The following is a 19,185-nucleotide window of genomic DNA, read 5'->3' as shown; positions in this document are numbered from 1 at the left end:
TCAACCACTGCCAACCTGTAAGGTCGCTCTCAAAGAAGTCTCGCCTCACCTACGCAATTATGCTATGCCTTGAGCTGACCTGGTACGACCGGACTGAGTCTGTATATCTAATTCACTCACTATCATGTGGTGTAAAAACAACTAGCGTGAAAGAGCTTGACTTTAAAACCGTTGAAACCGAAAGCTATTTGTGATATGCCCCTCCCTTAGTTTCGGATTCACAACCCTGCTTGAGCCTACGCCCCCCTTATCTGTGAAACCTGTCTGGCTTGAAGGTTTAGCCTATTACGGAGGAAATGTGCTATGAGAATTTATACTAGAGCAGCGCTACAAATCGCTTCGAAATGCCCACCTGTTAAGGAAGGCTCACTACTGTTCTTCATTTGCCGGGTCAACGGAGCTAGGATGTCATTTCAGCCTTTAGCTCTTCACCAGAGCTACTGCTTTGATTGATGCAAATGATGCTTTGGATGCTTCCTTGGTACGATGCTTCGTCTTTCCGTCAACCCCCCAGAATCCTATTCATGCCCATCCCCGTCCTAATCCTACCGCTAAGATTCTAAATCTTCTTCATCTCCGACATCTCAACCTTGCGGTTCCTTTCTCTCTGTCGGATCTTGATTTGCCAATGGCCCTTAGGAAAGGAAATAGGCGATGTACTCATCATCCCATTAGTAAAGTTCTATCGTATTGTACCCTGTCTCCTTATTACAGGGCTTTAGTGTTCGCCATCTCCAACCGCAAAGGGGATATTCTACTTAGAGCCTACCTGACTTGGCTAGCTACCGAGCCCGTACCGGCACAATCCGTTTTCTCTAAGCCAAGCCTAGTTCCATGTACCTGTAACCCGGAACAGCAGAAGTGCTTTTCTCTAAACTTGACTTTCACTCTTCCTGCTTGCCGAACGAAAAGAAAGAATGTTTCACTTTCTATACCGCCGGCATGGCTCTGTCTTGTTCGTTGCGATTTTGAACGTCAAAGGCAGTTTTAACGACCTTCTAAGAACACTGGTTTTTTAGAGCGGACGGGAACAGAAGCAAGGATACGAAGTCAAGTCACTTAGTGTGCCGAAAGGGACTCAGGATGTGTAACAGAAGAGAGAAAGCTTCTATATAGAGGTCTTTATAGGGCACTGGATACCTGGATAAGCATCATATATAACTAAATCTCCATCTCGAACCCTACTACCGACAGGTCAAAAATCCAGTGCTAGTTGTTTAGGATCCACCATCTACGGAGGCACAAGCAGCATCTAAGCAAGGAGAGGCACGCCCGCAAAGTCAGAGCAAGTTTAGGTGGGAACAAGAAGCGGAGAACAAGACAGGAAGACAGACGGTTCGGAGAAAGCAGTAAGGCAGAAGGACAAGAAAAGGACGGTCAAGCAGGCCGAAAGAAGCCTTGTTCGGTCTCTTGTTGAAGTGGTGACTCACCTGCAACATAAGTTTTGCAAACCTGGGTTAATTCCACTTTCCACTGGACGAAGGCAAAAATAAAAAGATAGAATACGACGGGTTTTCTGGCGTATAAAGAAAGAATGACACGATCATCTAGCCTTGGTCCTCTCATCATCTGATTCCCGAAAGGCAGAACTGAAGAACGCACTGTTTGGGAGTAGGCATGACCCCTCTTCTTTCTTTAGACTATCGTTTTTTGTTTTCCGGATGTGGATTGAGCATTTTGTTGAGTATTGTTTTTGCGCTTGTTAACCTTCTTCTTTTTGACCGGACAACTGGATGCGCGAATCTTGCTCTACCACCCCTTTCTTTTTAAAGAAAAAACTTTAGTGAATGGCTAAGAGGAAGTGCCTCTGGTATTTCAGTTTCGACATGGCCTTGATCTTCTGGTGAAGTGGCAGTAATGTGAGCCTTATCCAATTCCTTTTCCAACCAAGGATACTGGTGAGTCTGACCGAGGAGAAGGACGTCTATCTTGGCTGTCTAGCTATGACTAAAAAACCTACTTGTGACAACTCAACACTGGAAGCTTTGATGATACTTTTTTGCCCGCACACGACCATAAGCTGTCTTTGCTTATTTCCTTGCTTAGCTACCCTCGAATGATTTGGTACGCGCTTGCCGGCCCCTCACCCCTATTAGTTAGTAAAGCTTGGATGCCGATCAGTGGCCTATTTACCGAATCATGATTTTTTTTAGTCCTATTTTTGCAAACGAATAAGACGGTGCTGATTCCGATGTATTCTATTTCTATGACATTGAGTCTACCTTTTTCTTTTTTTCTTGTATATGACCTCTTGTACAGTCTTTTTTCAGGCATTGATTTCATCTTGATTTTAATCCTGGCGATTTTACCAAACCGTTCTTCCGGCGAGGTGGTGTAATTAGAGCCTTCTTCGGCACCAAGACCCTTTAGAGAAAGGGGCGAGGCACAAGAGGATGTACTGGGCCAACCATGACCTTTTCGAGCAGCTCTTTCAATTGCCGCCTAATCTCCTCATTGGCCAATGTCGACGTCCTGTAACGCCGTTGGGTAAGAAAGCTCCCTGTGTGAGTTCAATCGAGTGTGCTCCAAGCTGCTACAGGCTTTCAATCCAAATCAGCTACAGCTAAATGAAACCAAAAGCAAAGCTTGAAAGCTCAATTCCTAGCTGCTACAGCTAAATCTAAGGCTACTACCTTAGCTGTTCTAGTAGCTCCTTTGATTTAGCGTAGGGAAGGTGGAAGCTCTATAGGACAATTGCTTTGGGCTATTTTGAAGCTATGCTATATAGGAAGAGATAGCAGCGGCTGGCTACTAGCTTTGCTTTTGCTATTAGCTCCTGCTAGTGCTAGTAGTTAGCTTTAGGAGCCATTTTCAAGCTGTAGAATAGCAAAATAGCGTTGCTTTAGTAGCTGTGTACAACCAAGCAGGCAAAGCTAGTAAGTAGCCTTTTTGTTTCTATAGCTTCACGCCCCCTACCCTATGGTAAAGAAGAGGAACTAAGGGGTTTACAGGTACTATATTTCGGCTTATAGAGCTTCTTTTTAGCCCTATGCTAAAGCAAAGCCCTATCCCGCCTATGCCTATGCCTCAAGTAAATAAATAAGCTAATAGCAACTGCGCGTTGTAGCCGTTTTTGATTGAAAGGTAGCTGTAGCTTCAAAGCCAAAGAGGAAGTTTCTTCTGATTTTAAGGGTTCCGCTGTAGCAGCAAAGAAGAAGGCAATTTCTGCTGCTAAAATAAGATAAGTTTCAATACCAAAGGAGTGAACTTCACTATAAAGGCTATAGAAGTGCATCACTAGTTTATATAAAATGAAGGAAATGAAAAAGGTTATTCATAGTATATAGAACGCCTGATTACTCCCATCTCCTTTTACTTACGCATTTCCAATCAAATCATGATCCCATCTCGATCAATTTCGCATTGATCAGGGCGAGCGCTCTAGTCCCCAGACGACTTTCTTCAACCGCCCCTGTTCCAACAGCTACAGATAATAAAAGTTAAGGTTATTCCTCTTCATCAGCCAATTCCCGACCGCCTTGCTTAGCGCAAGCACTAAGCAAGTAACCCCAGAGTATCATGAACGCAGAGCGCCGACTGTAACAACCGTGATGCTGTCGCGTAACAGAAAGACAGAAATCTATGAAGCAGCTTAAATCGTTTCAAGGGTGAGGTTTGGAACCCAGTAACTTTACACCTAGCGGGAGTCGTGGAATAGCATAGCTATGATCAATTGAAGAAGAAAAGAAATGGATCGAATAGGAATTCTCATTGACCTACTTAACTCAGTGGTTAGAGTCTTCCATACGGCATCGGTTCGCGATCCAATAGTAGGGAAGTTATGCATGAACGTAATGCTCATAATTTCCCTCTAGACCTAGCTGCTGTTGAAGTCTTAGTCTTTTCTTGGAATTGACTTAGTGAGAGCACCCAAGTCGGGACAAGAAGGATATGAATTTTCGTACGAGCGAACTTCGTAACGAGAGAAAGCTTCCTTGAGTCGTTGTCCAAGCATGAACTGCGCAGCCCCTTGCTCTAGTTGAGTTACTTTGCCCCTTCCTCACGCTCTGTTAATCGGGAGAGGTATAGCTATAGCCAGGTGTTCCTCTGGTTATTCCTTTTTAGTAGAATGAATTGTTTTTCTCACCCAAAAAGATCTCTGCAGGGCTACCGCCTGTTTAAGTATCATAAAAAAGTACAAATAGGGCCTCTTTCTCGGACCTCTCAGATATAGAAGACATTGGGGATGCAAAAAGTGAGTTTCTCGGTAAGGAACTTTCATGGCTTTCATATAGAGATGTTGAAAGTCCATACTTTTGGTGGGTCAACTCGGCTTACAGCGGTTAGGAATGGAAAAGATGAGGCTGTTTTTGTCCTTCCAATCACGGTTACAAGCGAAGCAAACAACTAAGCCGGCGAAGCTGCAGTCTAAGCTTTAGCGGTTCCAACCTCTGATCTATATAGCTCCTGATGGAATATCAATTGTAATGAACGGATTTCTTCTAGGTTTCGTATCGGAACGGCACTTTAATATAATGATAAAAATCTCGTAGTCAACCATCTTGTATTTTGATTAACCACTAAAGAGATATGTCTAACCTTGCTAACGCGAAGTGCGTCTTCCCGCGAAACAAGATGGCACGGCCCGAGTCGACAACAAATGGTTACCCACCCACAGGGCTTTACGTTTTGTTCGGATCATGATGTCGTACTGAGCTCCAACCCTTTCTTTCCTTCTTACCACAAAAGATCATGTTTCTTTCACTGCATTTCTTCGTCTTTCATTCCCATTTGAATCAAAGAGTACTATAATTAAGTAAGTAGTTTTTCTGTTGCATTCTTGTGATCAATAGCAGATGCCCAACCCAAAGGGCGGGGGGCTTTACCCGACCCTCGGATGCATCTATCCTAGTAAAAGACATAAATTAGATTATCGCAGTTCGGAAATTCATATACGTAAGGGCCCTGGCCGAAGGTGCCTTAGGTCAGAAAGGGGTAGGTCAACTACAGATAGAGACACCTCGCCTCCGGCTGTTGTTGAGAGCTAGTTCTTCTTGTTCCTGGAAAAAAGAGTAATCCGCATAGGCCGACTAAAGGCTTTCACTCCCGACCTTCTTGTTCGTAAGCATTGGGAGATAGATATAAGTTCCGAACAAGCCCTTTCTTAGATAGCTTCGTGCCCATTCCAGTTAAAGTATTCTACGGGCAGCTCAACCAAAGTAGGTCAACTTAAGCCTTTTCCGCTTGAGTATCTAAATCTGTTGAATCAATGGATGCCACGGCGGCGATCGAAGACTGGGAAATAGTTGTAAAAAATAACCCCTCGGCACTTGATCAAATAGCTCCGGGAGGTGTACTTTCTCAATCCGACCTTGTCCCTAAAGGAGAGAACTCCGATTCCTCGGTCCCATCAGAATATCCCTATTGGTATAAGTAGAGTAGATTCTAAGCGGGGAGATAGATGCGAATATAGTTTTGATAAAAGAAAAAGAATTGGGCGGTTCCGCCACTCCTTGGGTCGATGGGTCATGTACTCCGGGTATACACATTCTCGGATGTTATGGCCAAATCCTGAACCAGATGAACTCTCCTACGAAAACACATATTTCTTCGCACTTTAAGCCCCGGAAAGATACGTAAGAAACCATAAAAAGCATTCCCCGGAAGCGCCGAGTGGCCATAGAACAGCTTTCCTTGTCCGAGACATCCCCTGTGAATGAGTTACATGAGCATCTCTTCCGGGCTGAAGTGGTTGGCAATATCAGGCTAAGTCTCCGACTCGGTTCAACCTATATGATATAGAAGATCCTAAAATCCGTATGTTTCTAGAGATCTGAAAGAAGCGCTAGGAAATATTCTACTAAATGCACACCTCTCGTGGCAGGGCCAGGTCCTAGTCCTAGATCAGATTATGCCGGCTGCTCTTCAGTGGATGTTACTAATTTTCCCTCAACAGGAACTAATCGATCAACAGCGGATGCAAACTCAAAGATTTAAGGGTCCTGATAAGCCCTATTCTTTTGTTTTGGTAGAGCACAAGTAAATTGCCTTGGGTACAAGTGGTAGCTGCATAAGCAAGCCGATTTGATCGAACAAATATGAGTCTTTCTTTCCACCCCTTTCTTCAAAGAGAATCCCGCTTCGCTCATTCGTAACAAGAAAAAGACTGAACCACAAGGATCTAAGTAGGCATCTTTTGTTGATGTTCACGAGACGAAGTCCTTAGATCGTGGATGGAGTTGGAGAATACATAGGTCAAGACAAGAATAGATTGATGTAACATAAGTGGTCGCCTTCATAAGGGTAAGGTTTCAGCGCAAAAAGATTACGCCCCCATATCTCTATCTCTCTACCCGGAGCCCTCCTATTCATATATCGGTGCGAAAAAGCCGCCTTCTTTTTTTTATCAGTTGGAAATTTGTCAGTCGAGCTAGTAACCGTTTCCCGTAAGTGAGACGAACTTAGAAGGGATTTGCATTCTCCTTTCCGCTTCTACAATCGGGAATAGGTCTGAGGTCAACTGTACTCTAATAGGTTTTAACTGCTTGGGCAACGCTCATCCCTTGTTTAAGGAATCGCTTCTTTTAATAGTATCTTTCTCCTTTGCCCGTGAATCCCTTCTCTTTCTTTTCATTCCAGTAAAAAGTCTTATACGGTCTGGCCTGTCCATTAGTTCTTCTCTATTGCTTCTTTGATTTAGTAGAAAGCCCGGTTTAAACCATCTCATAGGTCGTCCTCACTCAGTACGATAGGTTAATTCTAATGCGGATATCGGCCTTATTTCAGCGGATCTGTGCAAATAATCGATTATAGTAAGGGTTTTCTAAGATTATAATATAAAGGTCTCATCGGTCCTTATTTTTATTTAATAGTTCGATTCCCGGCCCCGGTCATCTTTCTTCTAGCTTTTAGTTCTGTCTGGCGATTCCTTTAAATAAATATGTTCTACGTCCCCTGTTAGTGTTGGTCCTGTCCCGTACTCTATCTATCGATCTTATCTTAAGTGGATCAATCGCTTTTTCGGAACTCTTCCCTTGCTTGCTTCACTTCATCTCGCCTATAGTTCGATAGTATGGCACATTCTTTCTTTAGTAACAAACTGTAGTAAAAAGGCTTGTTCAAACAAACAAAAGATCAGAGGCGGTCAATGAACTATTGATTTGAAAGCGTAATCCGGGCCAATATTTCAAAGCGCGGCAAAGGCTTCTCTTCTGTAACTGTGGAAAAGGCTGTGCCTAAATTCTTTTTTGTAATTGTAAATAGAGCGACTTTCCCTCTTCTGCCTTCCGTCGCCTTAAGACTCAAAGCGGTGATCCAAGAAGTTCCCTTAATGATAGTGAACTGAGGTTTTGAAAATACTCGTCCAAAGCGTCAAGTAGGAATGATCGGTGAAATCAGCCTTCCTTGCCTTACCGACTTAAAGCAGTTAATAATATCTGTCTGCCTGCCTCAATGCTCGCTGACTTACTGGCCACGTTACTGAGTTCCTAGGAACGAGCAAGGAAGAATGCCGCTGCTGATAGATCCCGCCCAGATCAAGAGCGGGATCTTTTAGAAACAAAATTTTAGTGGTCGCTATTGCGGCCCTCGCTCTCAAGACTGTCGAAGATAGCATTGAGACTTTTCAATGAATACCTCGACTGATCTAGAAAAACAAGTTAGTTCCAGAGGCATCTTCCATTCATCTCGATTTGGGTTTTTCCGCACCATATTTTGATCTGCCTCTTCTTCGATCCGGAATTCCCAGCAAATCCTTGACTCCTCGAATACAATGGAATTTCACACCTGGCAAATCTTTCACTCTACCTCCTCTTATTAACACCATAGAATGTTCCTGCAAATTATGACCTTCGCCTGGAATGTGAGCAAATATATCATGTCGATTGCTCAAACGTACTTTGGCTATCTTACGTGGAGCTGAATTAGGTTTTTTCGGTGTTCTCGTTGAAACACGCGGGCATACTCCTTGCTTCTGGGGACATTGATCCGAAGCTCGAGTACGGTCCGTGCGCCGTTTTTCTTCTCTACCATGACGAATCAATTGATTTAATGTGGGCATCGCTCTTTCCTTTGTCCTTTCCCCCGATTTTTGCCCTATCACTAGTGATTACTCCCGATCCGAAGCACCCCTTTTCCATTCATAGAGAGATCCGATCGTCAAAATCAATAAAAAGGCCATCATGGACCAAGATCCAAACGGATCAATCTTGTTGAGAGGTACTGCCCAAGGAAAGGAAAAGGTTACTTCCGGATCAAGGATAATAAATAAAATTGAAACAAGATAAAATCGTATATCGAAACGACTTCTGGCATCACCGAAAGGATCGAAACCACATTCATAGGCCGACAATTTTTCTGGATAGGTTGAACTATTGGAAGCAAATGGAAAAGGAACACCGAGTGGGATCAAAGAAACTAGCGGACTGATCGCTAAATAGATACAAATAGGTGCAAATTCTGACATCACCACAGCCCACTTGGTTCTTTCGCTCCTTGCTCGCGGAGCGGCATAACGGAAAAAAAAATAAGAAAGAGATTCTTCCCTAAGAGCTTGTCCAGTACCAGAAATGCATCTCCTTCGCCCGCGCGAGAGACTTCTATGCCAGCCGGGAATAACGGCTCTGTTATGAAAGAGCAGGCAGACTACGCCCATTCCTTTATGAGTGGCTTTAGGAGATTAGGGTCCCCCCTTATATTCTCCCTCCATTTGCGGAGGTCGGCTGCCGACGTCTCCGCGGGGATATCCAGATCGTAAGACATTATTGCCTTCGCGCTACTGGAGTATAGTTCCGTCATTTCCGGAGAGTGCGCGGACAGCCGCCCTTTCCCCTTTGCACAATATTCGCGAAGTAGCTCCCGAATCAAAGTGTGAATGTCCCTTAGAAGTGCCGCATGCTCGTTTTGATCGGGAGCGGGGTGGGCAACTTCAGCCGGTGCTGGCGCCCGCGGCAGCGCCTCGTTAGAGAGAGAAAACACATCAGCGATGAACTCGAAGAGGTCGATCATATGGAATACCTAACCTTATAAATGTAAGAGAAATTAAAATGTTATAACTCCAGTACGAAAACCTCGGTCAGTTTCCTCCCCTTTCGGAGATTTTTCGTTACCGCCATACATAACAGATGGAAATAGTGAACCTGGCGTGAAGGGACAAAGACACAGAGATCGACCGCTTATTATTATATACGATTTTATTTACTTGTTTTGTTGCAAAAACCATTATACGAAGGACAGACAGATCACGAACCCAGCTTTCCCAAGCTGCCCTAAGGATAAAAACACTTTAGTCATAATGTCTCTTCCTAGCGGGCTCAACCACTTTTCATTCTTACTTTTAAACCTTTTCGGGTGGTACAAAAGCTCGACTTTTGGTCTTGTATTCCGGAATTGGCTTTGGATGCGAAAGCCTTTCTTCGACCTTGTGTCTCTCGCGGCAGGCAGCAATAACTGGATTTGATGGTTTATATTATATACGATACCAAATTACGTAGTTTGACTGCTATTCCATTGTGTGACCGGGAGGAGAATACCGTGATATTTGTTGGTCGCACAGATCCTAAGAAATTTCTCTCGATCGGAAATAGCAATCAATTTACTTTTTAAATTCATTGACCGGTGCGTCCATTCCGACTGTGTTTGTGTGGTAGACGGATCAAGGGAATGAGCGAATGCTCCGTGAGGGAGCCGAGCACGAAAGGGCAAAGGAAAGAGGTCGGGTCGGACACTCGCTTCTACGTATTATTTTTATAAATAAAATTTCAGGGACTGATTGAGAGGTGGAGTGCAACGAGCTTTTCTGCGGGAGGCCAAGAGGCGCCTACCCCACTGGTTTACCACGAATTAAAACTATTAACCCGCACAAGATCCATCACGCGGATCCATTTCTATTTTTATTGATATGTGCAACAGCCCGACCTTTGGTCTCACATTTCGGGATTGATTCAGGGGTGAGAGCCTCTCTTCAACCCCCGCCTCACTCGAGGGGAGCTGGTTTGGTAACAACTAGATTCGATGTCTTGCATTATATATATGATACCCTGCGGACCTTGGCCCTAACCAATCGGCATCGGTACGTCTATTTCTCACAGGGATTCCCCATCAATTACTGCCATGACAATCCGAACTAACTTAACTTAAAATCATATAAGATGCATCCCGATCCCGAACAGGAGTGGGAACAGACATTCGTATCGGGCGGAGCGCTCCAAGCCGTAGTGGACGAGAGAAACTCATCCCTGTTCGTTGGTCGTTGGTAGATCTATTGTAGTTGTTCGGGATCGGGGGGTTCCATTGGAAAGAAAGAAGCACCTTACTTGCTAGTGGAGACCGCTTGCCCACCCTCTACTTTTAGATAAATTCACATAACATATAATATAATTCCAGTTGTTGAAAAGGGGCCTTAATCTCATGCTTTATCCCTCGCTTCGCTTTCGGCTACAACTTCGGATTATTGGGCCTACGAAGCTTAGGACTTTATGCCCAATTCATGCAAAAATCCCCGGAAATGGATAAAAAGAATCTAAAGCATCGCCGGTCTCCAGTCGTATAGCCAGGTTAGCCGTCACAGTGTTCAAGTTGAAGTGCATAGATTTGTCCCGGACCACCCTCCTACAACTAGATTAAAGACAACAGCGGAAGATATTCGTTCCCGGACGTTAAGAACGGCGTCCATGTACCGCCTCAACAACAATACAAATAATAGAATCGACCCGGAGAGAGTGGGCAAGCTACCCCTGCCATCTGACCACCCTGCTACCCCCGATTCTTGGCGGATGAGAGATAGATTGTTCCGTTCTCACTCAAACCATTCAGCTTCGGCTGAAGACGTCACACCTCGCCAATTCTCGGCGGATGGCACCTTTGGAAAAGAACTAATAAAACTCCTTCAAGAGAGAAAAGTAACTCTTTTATGGCGGGTCGACCCTACTTACATAAAAAGAAGCGAAACTGATTGCTGCAATCTTAGTCTCGTTCGGTACAAACTTCGATGTCAACAAGCTCTTATTAGCAGGCCTGCGGGAGCGGCGAGAGAACTTTCCACCATTGGAAAACTGGTGGGTGCATTCCAGCAAGTCGTATTCCTCTTTTTTCTTTTGATCCACTTGCCCGGGAGGGAGTATTCCGGTTACGGCTAGGAAGTTTGCCCATTCGACCGCAAGAAGAGGGAGAAGAAGCTTCGTAGTGGCATTCCTCCGACGAGCTACCGAACTCCTAACCGAATAATAAAGCCGATCTCGAGTTGATGTTCCGGTTTATTATGCCTTTTATTTCTTAATATTAATAGTAAATATCCCTAACTGCTAAGTAATCCACCAAAAGCGGAGGTCTTTGTCAACAGAGTTCCAAATTTCCGCCAAGATCGTCTTTGAATTGCCCACTAAATCCAGAATCGTACGCGGAAACTACAAGAAGAAATGGAGCTCCCGCTCTTTCAGTCGAGCGAATGGAACCAACTACCAAACTCTTCCCGCTGAGCCCCCTCCTCGGATTAGGGGCACCGCACATCCGCCAGTACCGGTTGAGAAAGAGGAATAGAGCAAGGAATAGCATCGGGAATATAGGTTGTGGTGCAGCAAGGCAAAGTCAGGAACAAGGATTGTTTGTTACACGACTTATCCATTTCACCGGCTAGCTTCAGCTAGCCCGTACTAACAGAAGGTCAGGAATGAGACAGCTACTAGTGGCAGAAGGAAAGAAAGAACTTTCAGAGGGAAGCAAGCCTATGACAGGAAGGTGGGTCAAGGTTTAAGGAGCCCGACGGTCAGTCAATCACTCGTCTAGGGCCTTCCTCGCGGTCAGGCAACTCTTTCCTCGTCGGCAATCCCAATCACTTGCTGAGACAAGCTCTCCTCCTATTTCTGCACTGCTTCCGGTTGATGGCTATTATGCCTCTTCCTGCTCTTTTGACTTCTTCGACTCGTCTTCCAGCTCAAACTAGCCAAGACTCCTATTCCGGGTAGTGTTTTTTATAGTCCTTTGCTCTTTACAAACCCCTGACTCGTTCATTCACTCGCTTGGATTCAGTCTCGTTCGGTTGTTGATTAGTTCATAGGTAGTTGGTTAGATAGTCGTGGTTGGGTTATTCACTTGGAGTTGCTTGGTAACTTCCTGGCATTATTCCGCCTTTTCGGGTGTTGGATAGTTGCTCGGGTGGTGTATTGTGGTTGGTTGCATCAGTTGATTCACTCCTCCCTCAGCATTCGTCGATTGGTGGCGTGGGAAAGGGGCATTCGATCACGGGCAAAGATGTCGATGCAACTCATTATGCAAGTTATGAATTCAAGGTAGAGGGGTTGCCTGATTCACCAGTCTTTCCTCCGGACTCATCGGTAGGGTGATGCTAAACTATCTTCTAAGGGTTTTTACTATTACATAGGCTTGGGGCTCCCATGCTTTCCCACGGGTATTTTTCCGTTTGTTGGCTCCTAGCACATAGGGGGATTCCCCATCCATTTATCTTTCCATTCCTTCCCCCCATTCCAATCTTGGGGCGTACTACCATGATTCAGGGGGCTTCTTCCTCTCATTATTCCAATTCTCCTCCAGGGCCCTCTCACGGAAGGCTCCCTTTATTCGGGCGGACTCCCATGATTCCTTTCCCAGTGTCTATATTCCCCCCGTCATCCGAGGCTCAGACTTCACCCCATCCTTTTTTATATCAATAAGGAGCTCATCCATCCTGCCATAAGCTGATGATCTCCTAGCGCGAAAGCCATTGATCAATAGTTATACAAGGCGATCGGGGATCCCTACAGAAGATAGCTTTCAGAAGCCCAATGCTTAAACTCAAATTGCGCGATGAACTCATCAGATGAACTACTACAGGAAAGAAGACAAATTCGACCGAAGACCCTAGAGACCGTTACAAGACAGCTCGACCGGGAAGTAGTATATCTTATAAGAAAAAATTAGGTTACAAGGTATTCGCCCTAATTGAATAAAAGCTATATCTTACATAAAAGAAGGGAACCATATTCGTGGACAGATGAGCGTTTGCGACCGTTTACAAGAGTTAATACCGAAACAGACAATTCCGGATGCCCTCAGACAGAAGCCACTAAACAAGTAAAGGACAACGGGCAGTATTCGTGGATCGGGAAGACCAACTTTCATTCAAGGAAGCGGACCGTTGACGACAGCAGGCCGGGAAGGACAGATGCTACTAAAAAGCCGATTATCGCATGTTTTTAGAGGCCGTACTTGACCCATCCGGCCCCTTAAACTCGCGACTTAGCAAATAAAATAGACTATTCCGGACCCTTTCCTCATGTCGCTACCAGCTACGGATCAGATATGACCGGTTGAAGAAAGAAGAAAAGATCGATGAACGATTAAGCGAGACTTTGCCTTAGAGACCAATGAAATGCGACCTAGAAGCTTTATTACACAAAAGTTCTTTGAAGACCTCTTGCTTCTGCTTCCCTGCTTACTTTTGCTATCACCTCAACAGCTTTCAACCTGCTCACTTAGAATGAAGATCAATAATGGGCGGAAGGGCTTTACACAAGACCGCAGAGCGGGAGAGAGGGAGCCTTTGCTTACCTGCTTCTTAACCGTGCCCTCCTATCGTACCTATATCCCCTTTCCTTCAGTTACATCCAGTCTCAGTTCTGCTTCCAACTACCGATGGGAGAAGGCTTGGACGTTAAATAAGAGGTATGGCATACGGGAATGGTATATGAAATGAAAGGCTGGAAACAGAGCTGGAGATGAGCGCTAGCCAATGGTTAATACTTCAGAAAGCACCTTAGCAATTACCAGTAATGCCCGACCTCAGTCTTGTTTTTTGCTAGCTTGAGTCTAGAACTTTACTATCTCATTAAATGACGAATATATATATTTTATGGAAGATAGTCGGCCCACTTCTAGACGTTCCAGCGATTATGCCTGTTCTAGCCCTACCATCCGCCCCTATCATCATAATAAAAGGGGGTGCTTTCGAGCGGATCTGTGATTGGTCAAGGCGACCGAGAGGACACATACCTCCTCCATATTCCTTAAATAGGCAAGACTCGGATACTGCATGCGAGAAGCATAATAGTTTACTGAACAACTACTTAGATCTTGATTGATTTGGATGCAATGGAATTTTTTCATTACTCCAAAAAAAGCCATCCCATGAGTATACATGACCCCACTACCTGTATAAAGCGTACATCTCTGCTCAGGGAGTAGGTAAAAGCTTTTTATAAGAAAAGTAAAAAGCTGATGGATATTGATTGAGTGGGGAAATTTCTTGACCGTCTAGTTCTTTGTCAGCACCGAAGAAAGGGGATCCGGGAAGCCTAGTCCAATGACGGTGGAAAGCAAGTAGCTAACAGGGACCCGGCTTACAGGATACTATTTCAGACGAAAAGCAAGACCAGACGATGGAGACCATATCCCTGTAGAAGGCGTGAAACTCGTCTTTGGGAAGAACTTTCTTTGCCACTTAAGAGTTTTTCTCTTTCCTGGCGTGGAAGCCCCTGGACGCTGTGCAACAACTCCTCTGATTGGCTAGACATCTCCTTGTTCGGGTCATGCACACCACAAGTAGACACAACTGGATCTCTTATTCGCCTTCCAACGGGGACTCTCTCAGGTCCTAGTTTTCTGGGAATCTCTTTTGATCATCGGGTGAATAAGCTGGTCCAGCATCAACATCATCCCCGGGCACTGGTTGTTGTCCCTCGCCTCTGGCTTGAAAGCAATCATTGATCGGCATTCTGGGCCATCTCATTTACAGCATTTGCTTGTCACGCTTCGAAAGGCCGTTTCTTTCTTCCATTGCGGACTTGTCCTTGGAGGCCTCCCTACTGGAGAATACCATTCTTTTCTCATTGACTTCTTGAGATGGAAAAATATTATAGGAAAAGTTTATCTCACAGCAGCAGTCCATCTCGCGTCAGCAGCGCATCTTGCATCAGGAAAAGCAGGGTAATCATTCGTCCACGACACCGAATGTCCTTCTCAAGGTTTAACGCTCAGCCTTCTCATTCGACACTCCCTTTTGGACACTATTATATGTATGAGTGGGAAAGACCTGGACCAAGAGGCACCACTACCTGGAAACCCGGTTTTCCATTGTCAACGAATGGGCTACTGACTGGGCCCTTCCCTTAGTGCTTACCTAAATAAGTTGAACAAGACTTCCGTGAAGAAGAATTCACTAAGCCCCTTTCATTTAGGTGTAAATACTATGTTCCGTCACAGCCTTCCATGTTGTACTCTTCCCTACGTCCATGCCAGAAAGAGCCAGCTTGAAAGCCCCAAACTACTACTCCGTTAGTGGTCTAACCTTTTATCCGTCTCAGTAACCTGGCCCAGCATAAGAAAAAACCGCCTATCCATCCATTGCTCTTGCGTATTCCAATACCCTTTCATGATGTCGCGTATGGATCCTTGAGAATGAATGCGTCGTTAGACCTTCCAATTAAAGTGTCGCCATGTGGTGTATTGTGTATATGGATATAGATGCTCAGATGCACCCTTCTCTGCATTTATGGATGAATGTATCCTATATGGTATGGGTGGACACAAAAAACAAGGGTCTGAAAGAGGCTCGACCGATAGGGAGAGGGTATGAAAGCCAAGGAGAGCTCTCAACCAGGTAGAACTCATTCTACGGCCATTTTCATTAGTCAAAATCATTCTTTTTTTTTTCCATTTCAGGTGTGTCATTTGCTATGAAAGACGACAAAGAGCGTTTATAGTGCCCTTGGCCGTAGAGCGTGTTTTTCGAGTCTTAATCGTGGAGAATATTGACCCACGATGATCCCCATGCTGTTGATTCCGCCAGGGTCTCTCCAAGATTGAAGTCACCTTGCTCTTTTGCCCCCTCCCGGACCCTTTCTCTTGAATTTGTGAATCGTTGAGTGCTTACTCTTTATAGGGAGGGCGCCCCGTTCGTTTGGAGATTGGATTCGTCTTTCTTATATGTTTTCATTCCATGGACTATTTGATTTCATTTTCAATGTCAATCCGTATTTCAAGATTTGACTCTCGCTCGTAAACAAAAAAAAATAAGGATTCAGGCTCGCCCTCGCTAAAGTGGCAAAGAATCCTTCGCCGCGATTATAATTACATAAACCAGTCGCTGTCTCTACAATTTCGTAGAATATATGGATGAAGTCTCATTCATGGATTCATCTGGTGGGCAAGCCCTCGTAGACTTTTTCTACCTAAAGATTTGTCTCGGACGCTTCGATCACTGAATTAGACCCTACCACATGTGTTTAAGTTTGAGAGCCACCCTGTTCTCTATGGGTCGAAGCCCCAGACCAAGACCTTGTCGTGGATGGAGTTGCCCGATAATATGACTTACTGTTTATGCTATGGCTCTGTTGCTGGACAGTCAGCGGGAATTCCGGGCTGTCCTTGACAAGTGATCAATCCAAAGAGCTCCGATCGATGGAAGAAAGCGAGCACTCAACCTCACCTAGATCTTCCTTTGTTGCACCTAATATAGAAAGAAAGAAGACTGGTAATAGGTCTCTTTTCTTTTGGAAAAATCGATCTAAGTGTAGCCTGTTTTTGATTCATCCAATTGTGGAGAGTGAGTCTAGTTTCATACTTCCAATTCCTCTAAAGGAGTTGACCCGCATCAGTAAGAGGGATGATATATTGACAGACTTATCCCTGGACCATTTGCTGCCTACTTTACTGGCCTGGCCCTACCCCCTACTTGAATGAAAGCATTACGCCAAGTCCTTTTTCTTATTCCTTACTCTATTGGCTGGCTCACGGGACTACTTGATCAGTGGAACCACTCTATTTGATTACTAGTTATTCATTAAGCCCGTCTTTTATGCATACTAGAATTGTTTAGCCCAGGAGGGATTTCTCGACTCAAATGGGGCTCTTCTTCTTCAAAAGAGATCTCTGACAACTCGAGTCATCCACCACTATTACATAATAGGCCTCCTTCTGATCCAAGGCGCCCTTCTGTTCCAGCTGGATTATTCTCCTTTCTTTCAGGTCACTTTTGATGCAGGAATTAAGGTTGGGAAACCCCCTTAGAGCGTGAGTAGAGTCTTCAATCACAAATGAAATTGGATCAAGAGCCGTACTGGTTGAATAACATTTTTAGGTGCCATAGTTTATTGCAACTGAACCCTTGACCCGGTTGCTAATGAAAAAAAATAAAGATATTAAAGGTTTGCTTAGCTAGCTGCTTTGACTGGTGGGACAGAAAGAAGAATCTATCTTCAAGGAACTTCTTTTTGGCTGAACTAACCTCTTCCTTTTGCAGCCAGACAACTGGCAGATAAGCCGAGCATCTGAAGAACATAAGATCCGACGCCAGGCATAAAAGTCATATTGTCCACTAGGGCAATTGGCACAACCAGGTATCTCAAACATTGATAAGGGAGGAATCCGGCTTTCATTAGGATAACATTCTTTTCATCCGAATGACAAGGCTTGCTAACTAGGAGGATCGATTATGCTATAAGTAGAGAGACCTTCAAGCACCTTCGGAAGATTAAGGCACACCTCCTAACTCACTAATTCTCACAACAGTTAGTCGACCAGGAAGACCTAACTAAGACTCGAACCATTGGGAAACCCATCGGACTCGGCAAGGTGAAGCTTTCTGAGTTCTATTTCCAGTCTGGAATAAGAACAGACTGAACACAAAGCAGCCAATCGAAATCAACCTTCGAAGAGACACGAATCACATACCTTTCTGACAAACCGGATTAATTAAGAAGGGCTAGATCGACATCTCAGCTAAGGCAGGGCATTCATGGATGGTCCGACAAAGCAGCTTTTCCGTGGGGGGTCAATCGATCCTACTAACTCCTAAACGGCTCCCTAATTCCTCACCTAAAACATCCCGTAGGCGACAAAGAAAAGAAGTGATTAAAATCTCCTCGTATAGACAAGTAAGGTAAGGGTATCTGTTGTTTTCGGTCAAAGCGAGAGTGCCGATCAGAAGTAGCAAAAAAGGACTCTGTTTTTGATGAATTTCTGAGAAAAGTCGTTGAAAAAGTGGGTGAAATTAGTCAGCTGGGTGAGCTCGGAGCTTAGGCAGTGGAAAAGTGCTTCCTGGCTAGCGACTCGACTGTAACTCCTCTCCATGGCAGGGAGAGAAGCTTCAATTTCCACTCGTGAGACTGAGCGAGACAAGGAAGCGCAATACGACTCTTCATGATGAAGCGCCTTAACGCATCCTGGCACTTGTTTCTCAACACCGTATTTCTCGACAACTTGTATTTGTAAATAAAAAAGACTACTCATTCTGTCTAGTAATTCCTTATGGCATTAGGGACCTTCTTTCAGGTCAATTTCATGTTTTTTGGCACTCGGGAAATTTCTTTCTGGCATTCGTCAAGTCATTTTCATCGTGGTACTACTAGTCACTCTTTTCGGCACATCATAGGCCTCACCATCAGATGCCGAATTCGCTGAATAGGAATCCCTTGATCCGATGATCCGAGAAGGAAGGCCTTTCCATGGGTGGTGGGGAATGAAAGAAGTGAATTCATTTCCAAGGGAACGGATATCGCATATCGCAACTGACCACTAATAATCAAAATAGTGATCTCTCATTCTATCACATCTACCTTCCCCACCCTCCGCCCTTATCTCCAGAGGGGACCCTGGTCATCCACCGTATAGTACCTCGGGGTCAGTAGCAAACGAAAGCGAGCACGAAAGGAAGGCTTAGACCAGCTCCTTGTAGGGTGTAATTCCAATTGTCTTTGTCCCAATGTCTGTGATCAAGCCAGAAAGAATAGCTTAATAGAGATCGAATTCGGTACAGATATAAAGAAAAGGCTCACAGCAAGAGCATCTGGCAGGCGGGGTGTCAGCAGTTGGGCCAAGCGAAACAACAACATCACATGAATCTCTTTGTGGATCACTTTTCCTAGTCGCATAACCAAAGAAGAGGCATTGTCTCAATGAGCATGCAATAAAGTGTAAACAAGGCTCTTGCGCACACATCCGATATCGGTTTGCTTCCTCCACTGCACACACACGGCTAGTTGAAATGTGTAATGACAACGAGAAGACTGAAAGCGAGATTGCAGGCGAGTTGGTTAACGCGGATCCCAATTCATCATAGTAAATCCGCCTTGTGATCGGTTCGCAGAGAAGAGCTTGAATGCCTCATTGCTATCGCTTGAATTCATCTATTTGCTCATAGATCTTGTTTGTGGTCTACGAAGGGAATGTTCAGCGAGTATGCCTGCAATACGAGTAAGGGGAACTCTTGTTTGAGAACTTTAGCTAGGTTAGCTAGCTCAGCTTCTCCTATGACTA

The 19,185-nt window shown here is 44.7% G+C and overlaps 2 protein-coding genes across 2 annotated transcripts; both read right to left on the bottom strand.

The window, feature by feature from the left end:
- Positions 1 to 7,621: 7,621 nt before the first annotated feature.
- Positions 7,622 to 7,999, bottom strand: rps12 (ribosomal protein S12). The gene has a single exon. It carries the CDS (start codon positions 7,997 to 7,999, stop codon positions 7,622 to 7,624), a length of 378 nt encoding a protein of 125 aa, YP_010438241.1.
- Positions 8,000 to 8,047: 48 nt separating this feature from the next.
- nad3 (NADH dehydrogenase subunit 3) lies at positions 8,048 to 8,404 on the bottom strand. Its single transcript has one exon. The coding sequence runs from the start codon at positions 8,402 to 8,404 to the stop codon at positions 8,048 to 8,050; it is 357 nt and encodes a 118-aa protein (YP_010438240.1).
- Positions 8,405 to 19,185: the final 10,781 nt, after the last annotated feature.

The sequence above is a fragment of the mitochondrial genome of Pyrus communis, assembly GCF_041283825.1.
Source record: "Pyrus communis mitochondrion, complete genome".
NCBI lineage: Eukaryota > Viridiplantae > Streptophyta > Magnoliopsida > Rosales > Rosaceae > Pyrus > Pyrus communis.
This window is presented reverse-complemented; position numbering and strand designations above follow the sequence as displayed.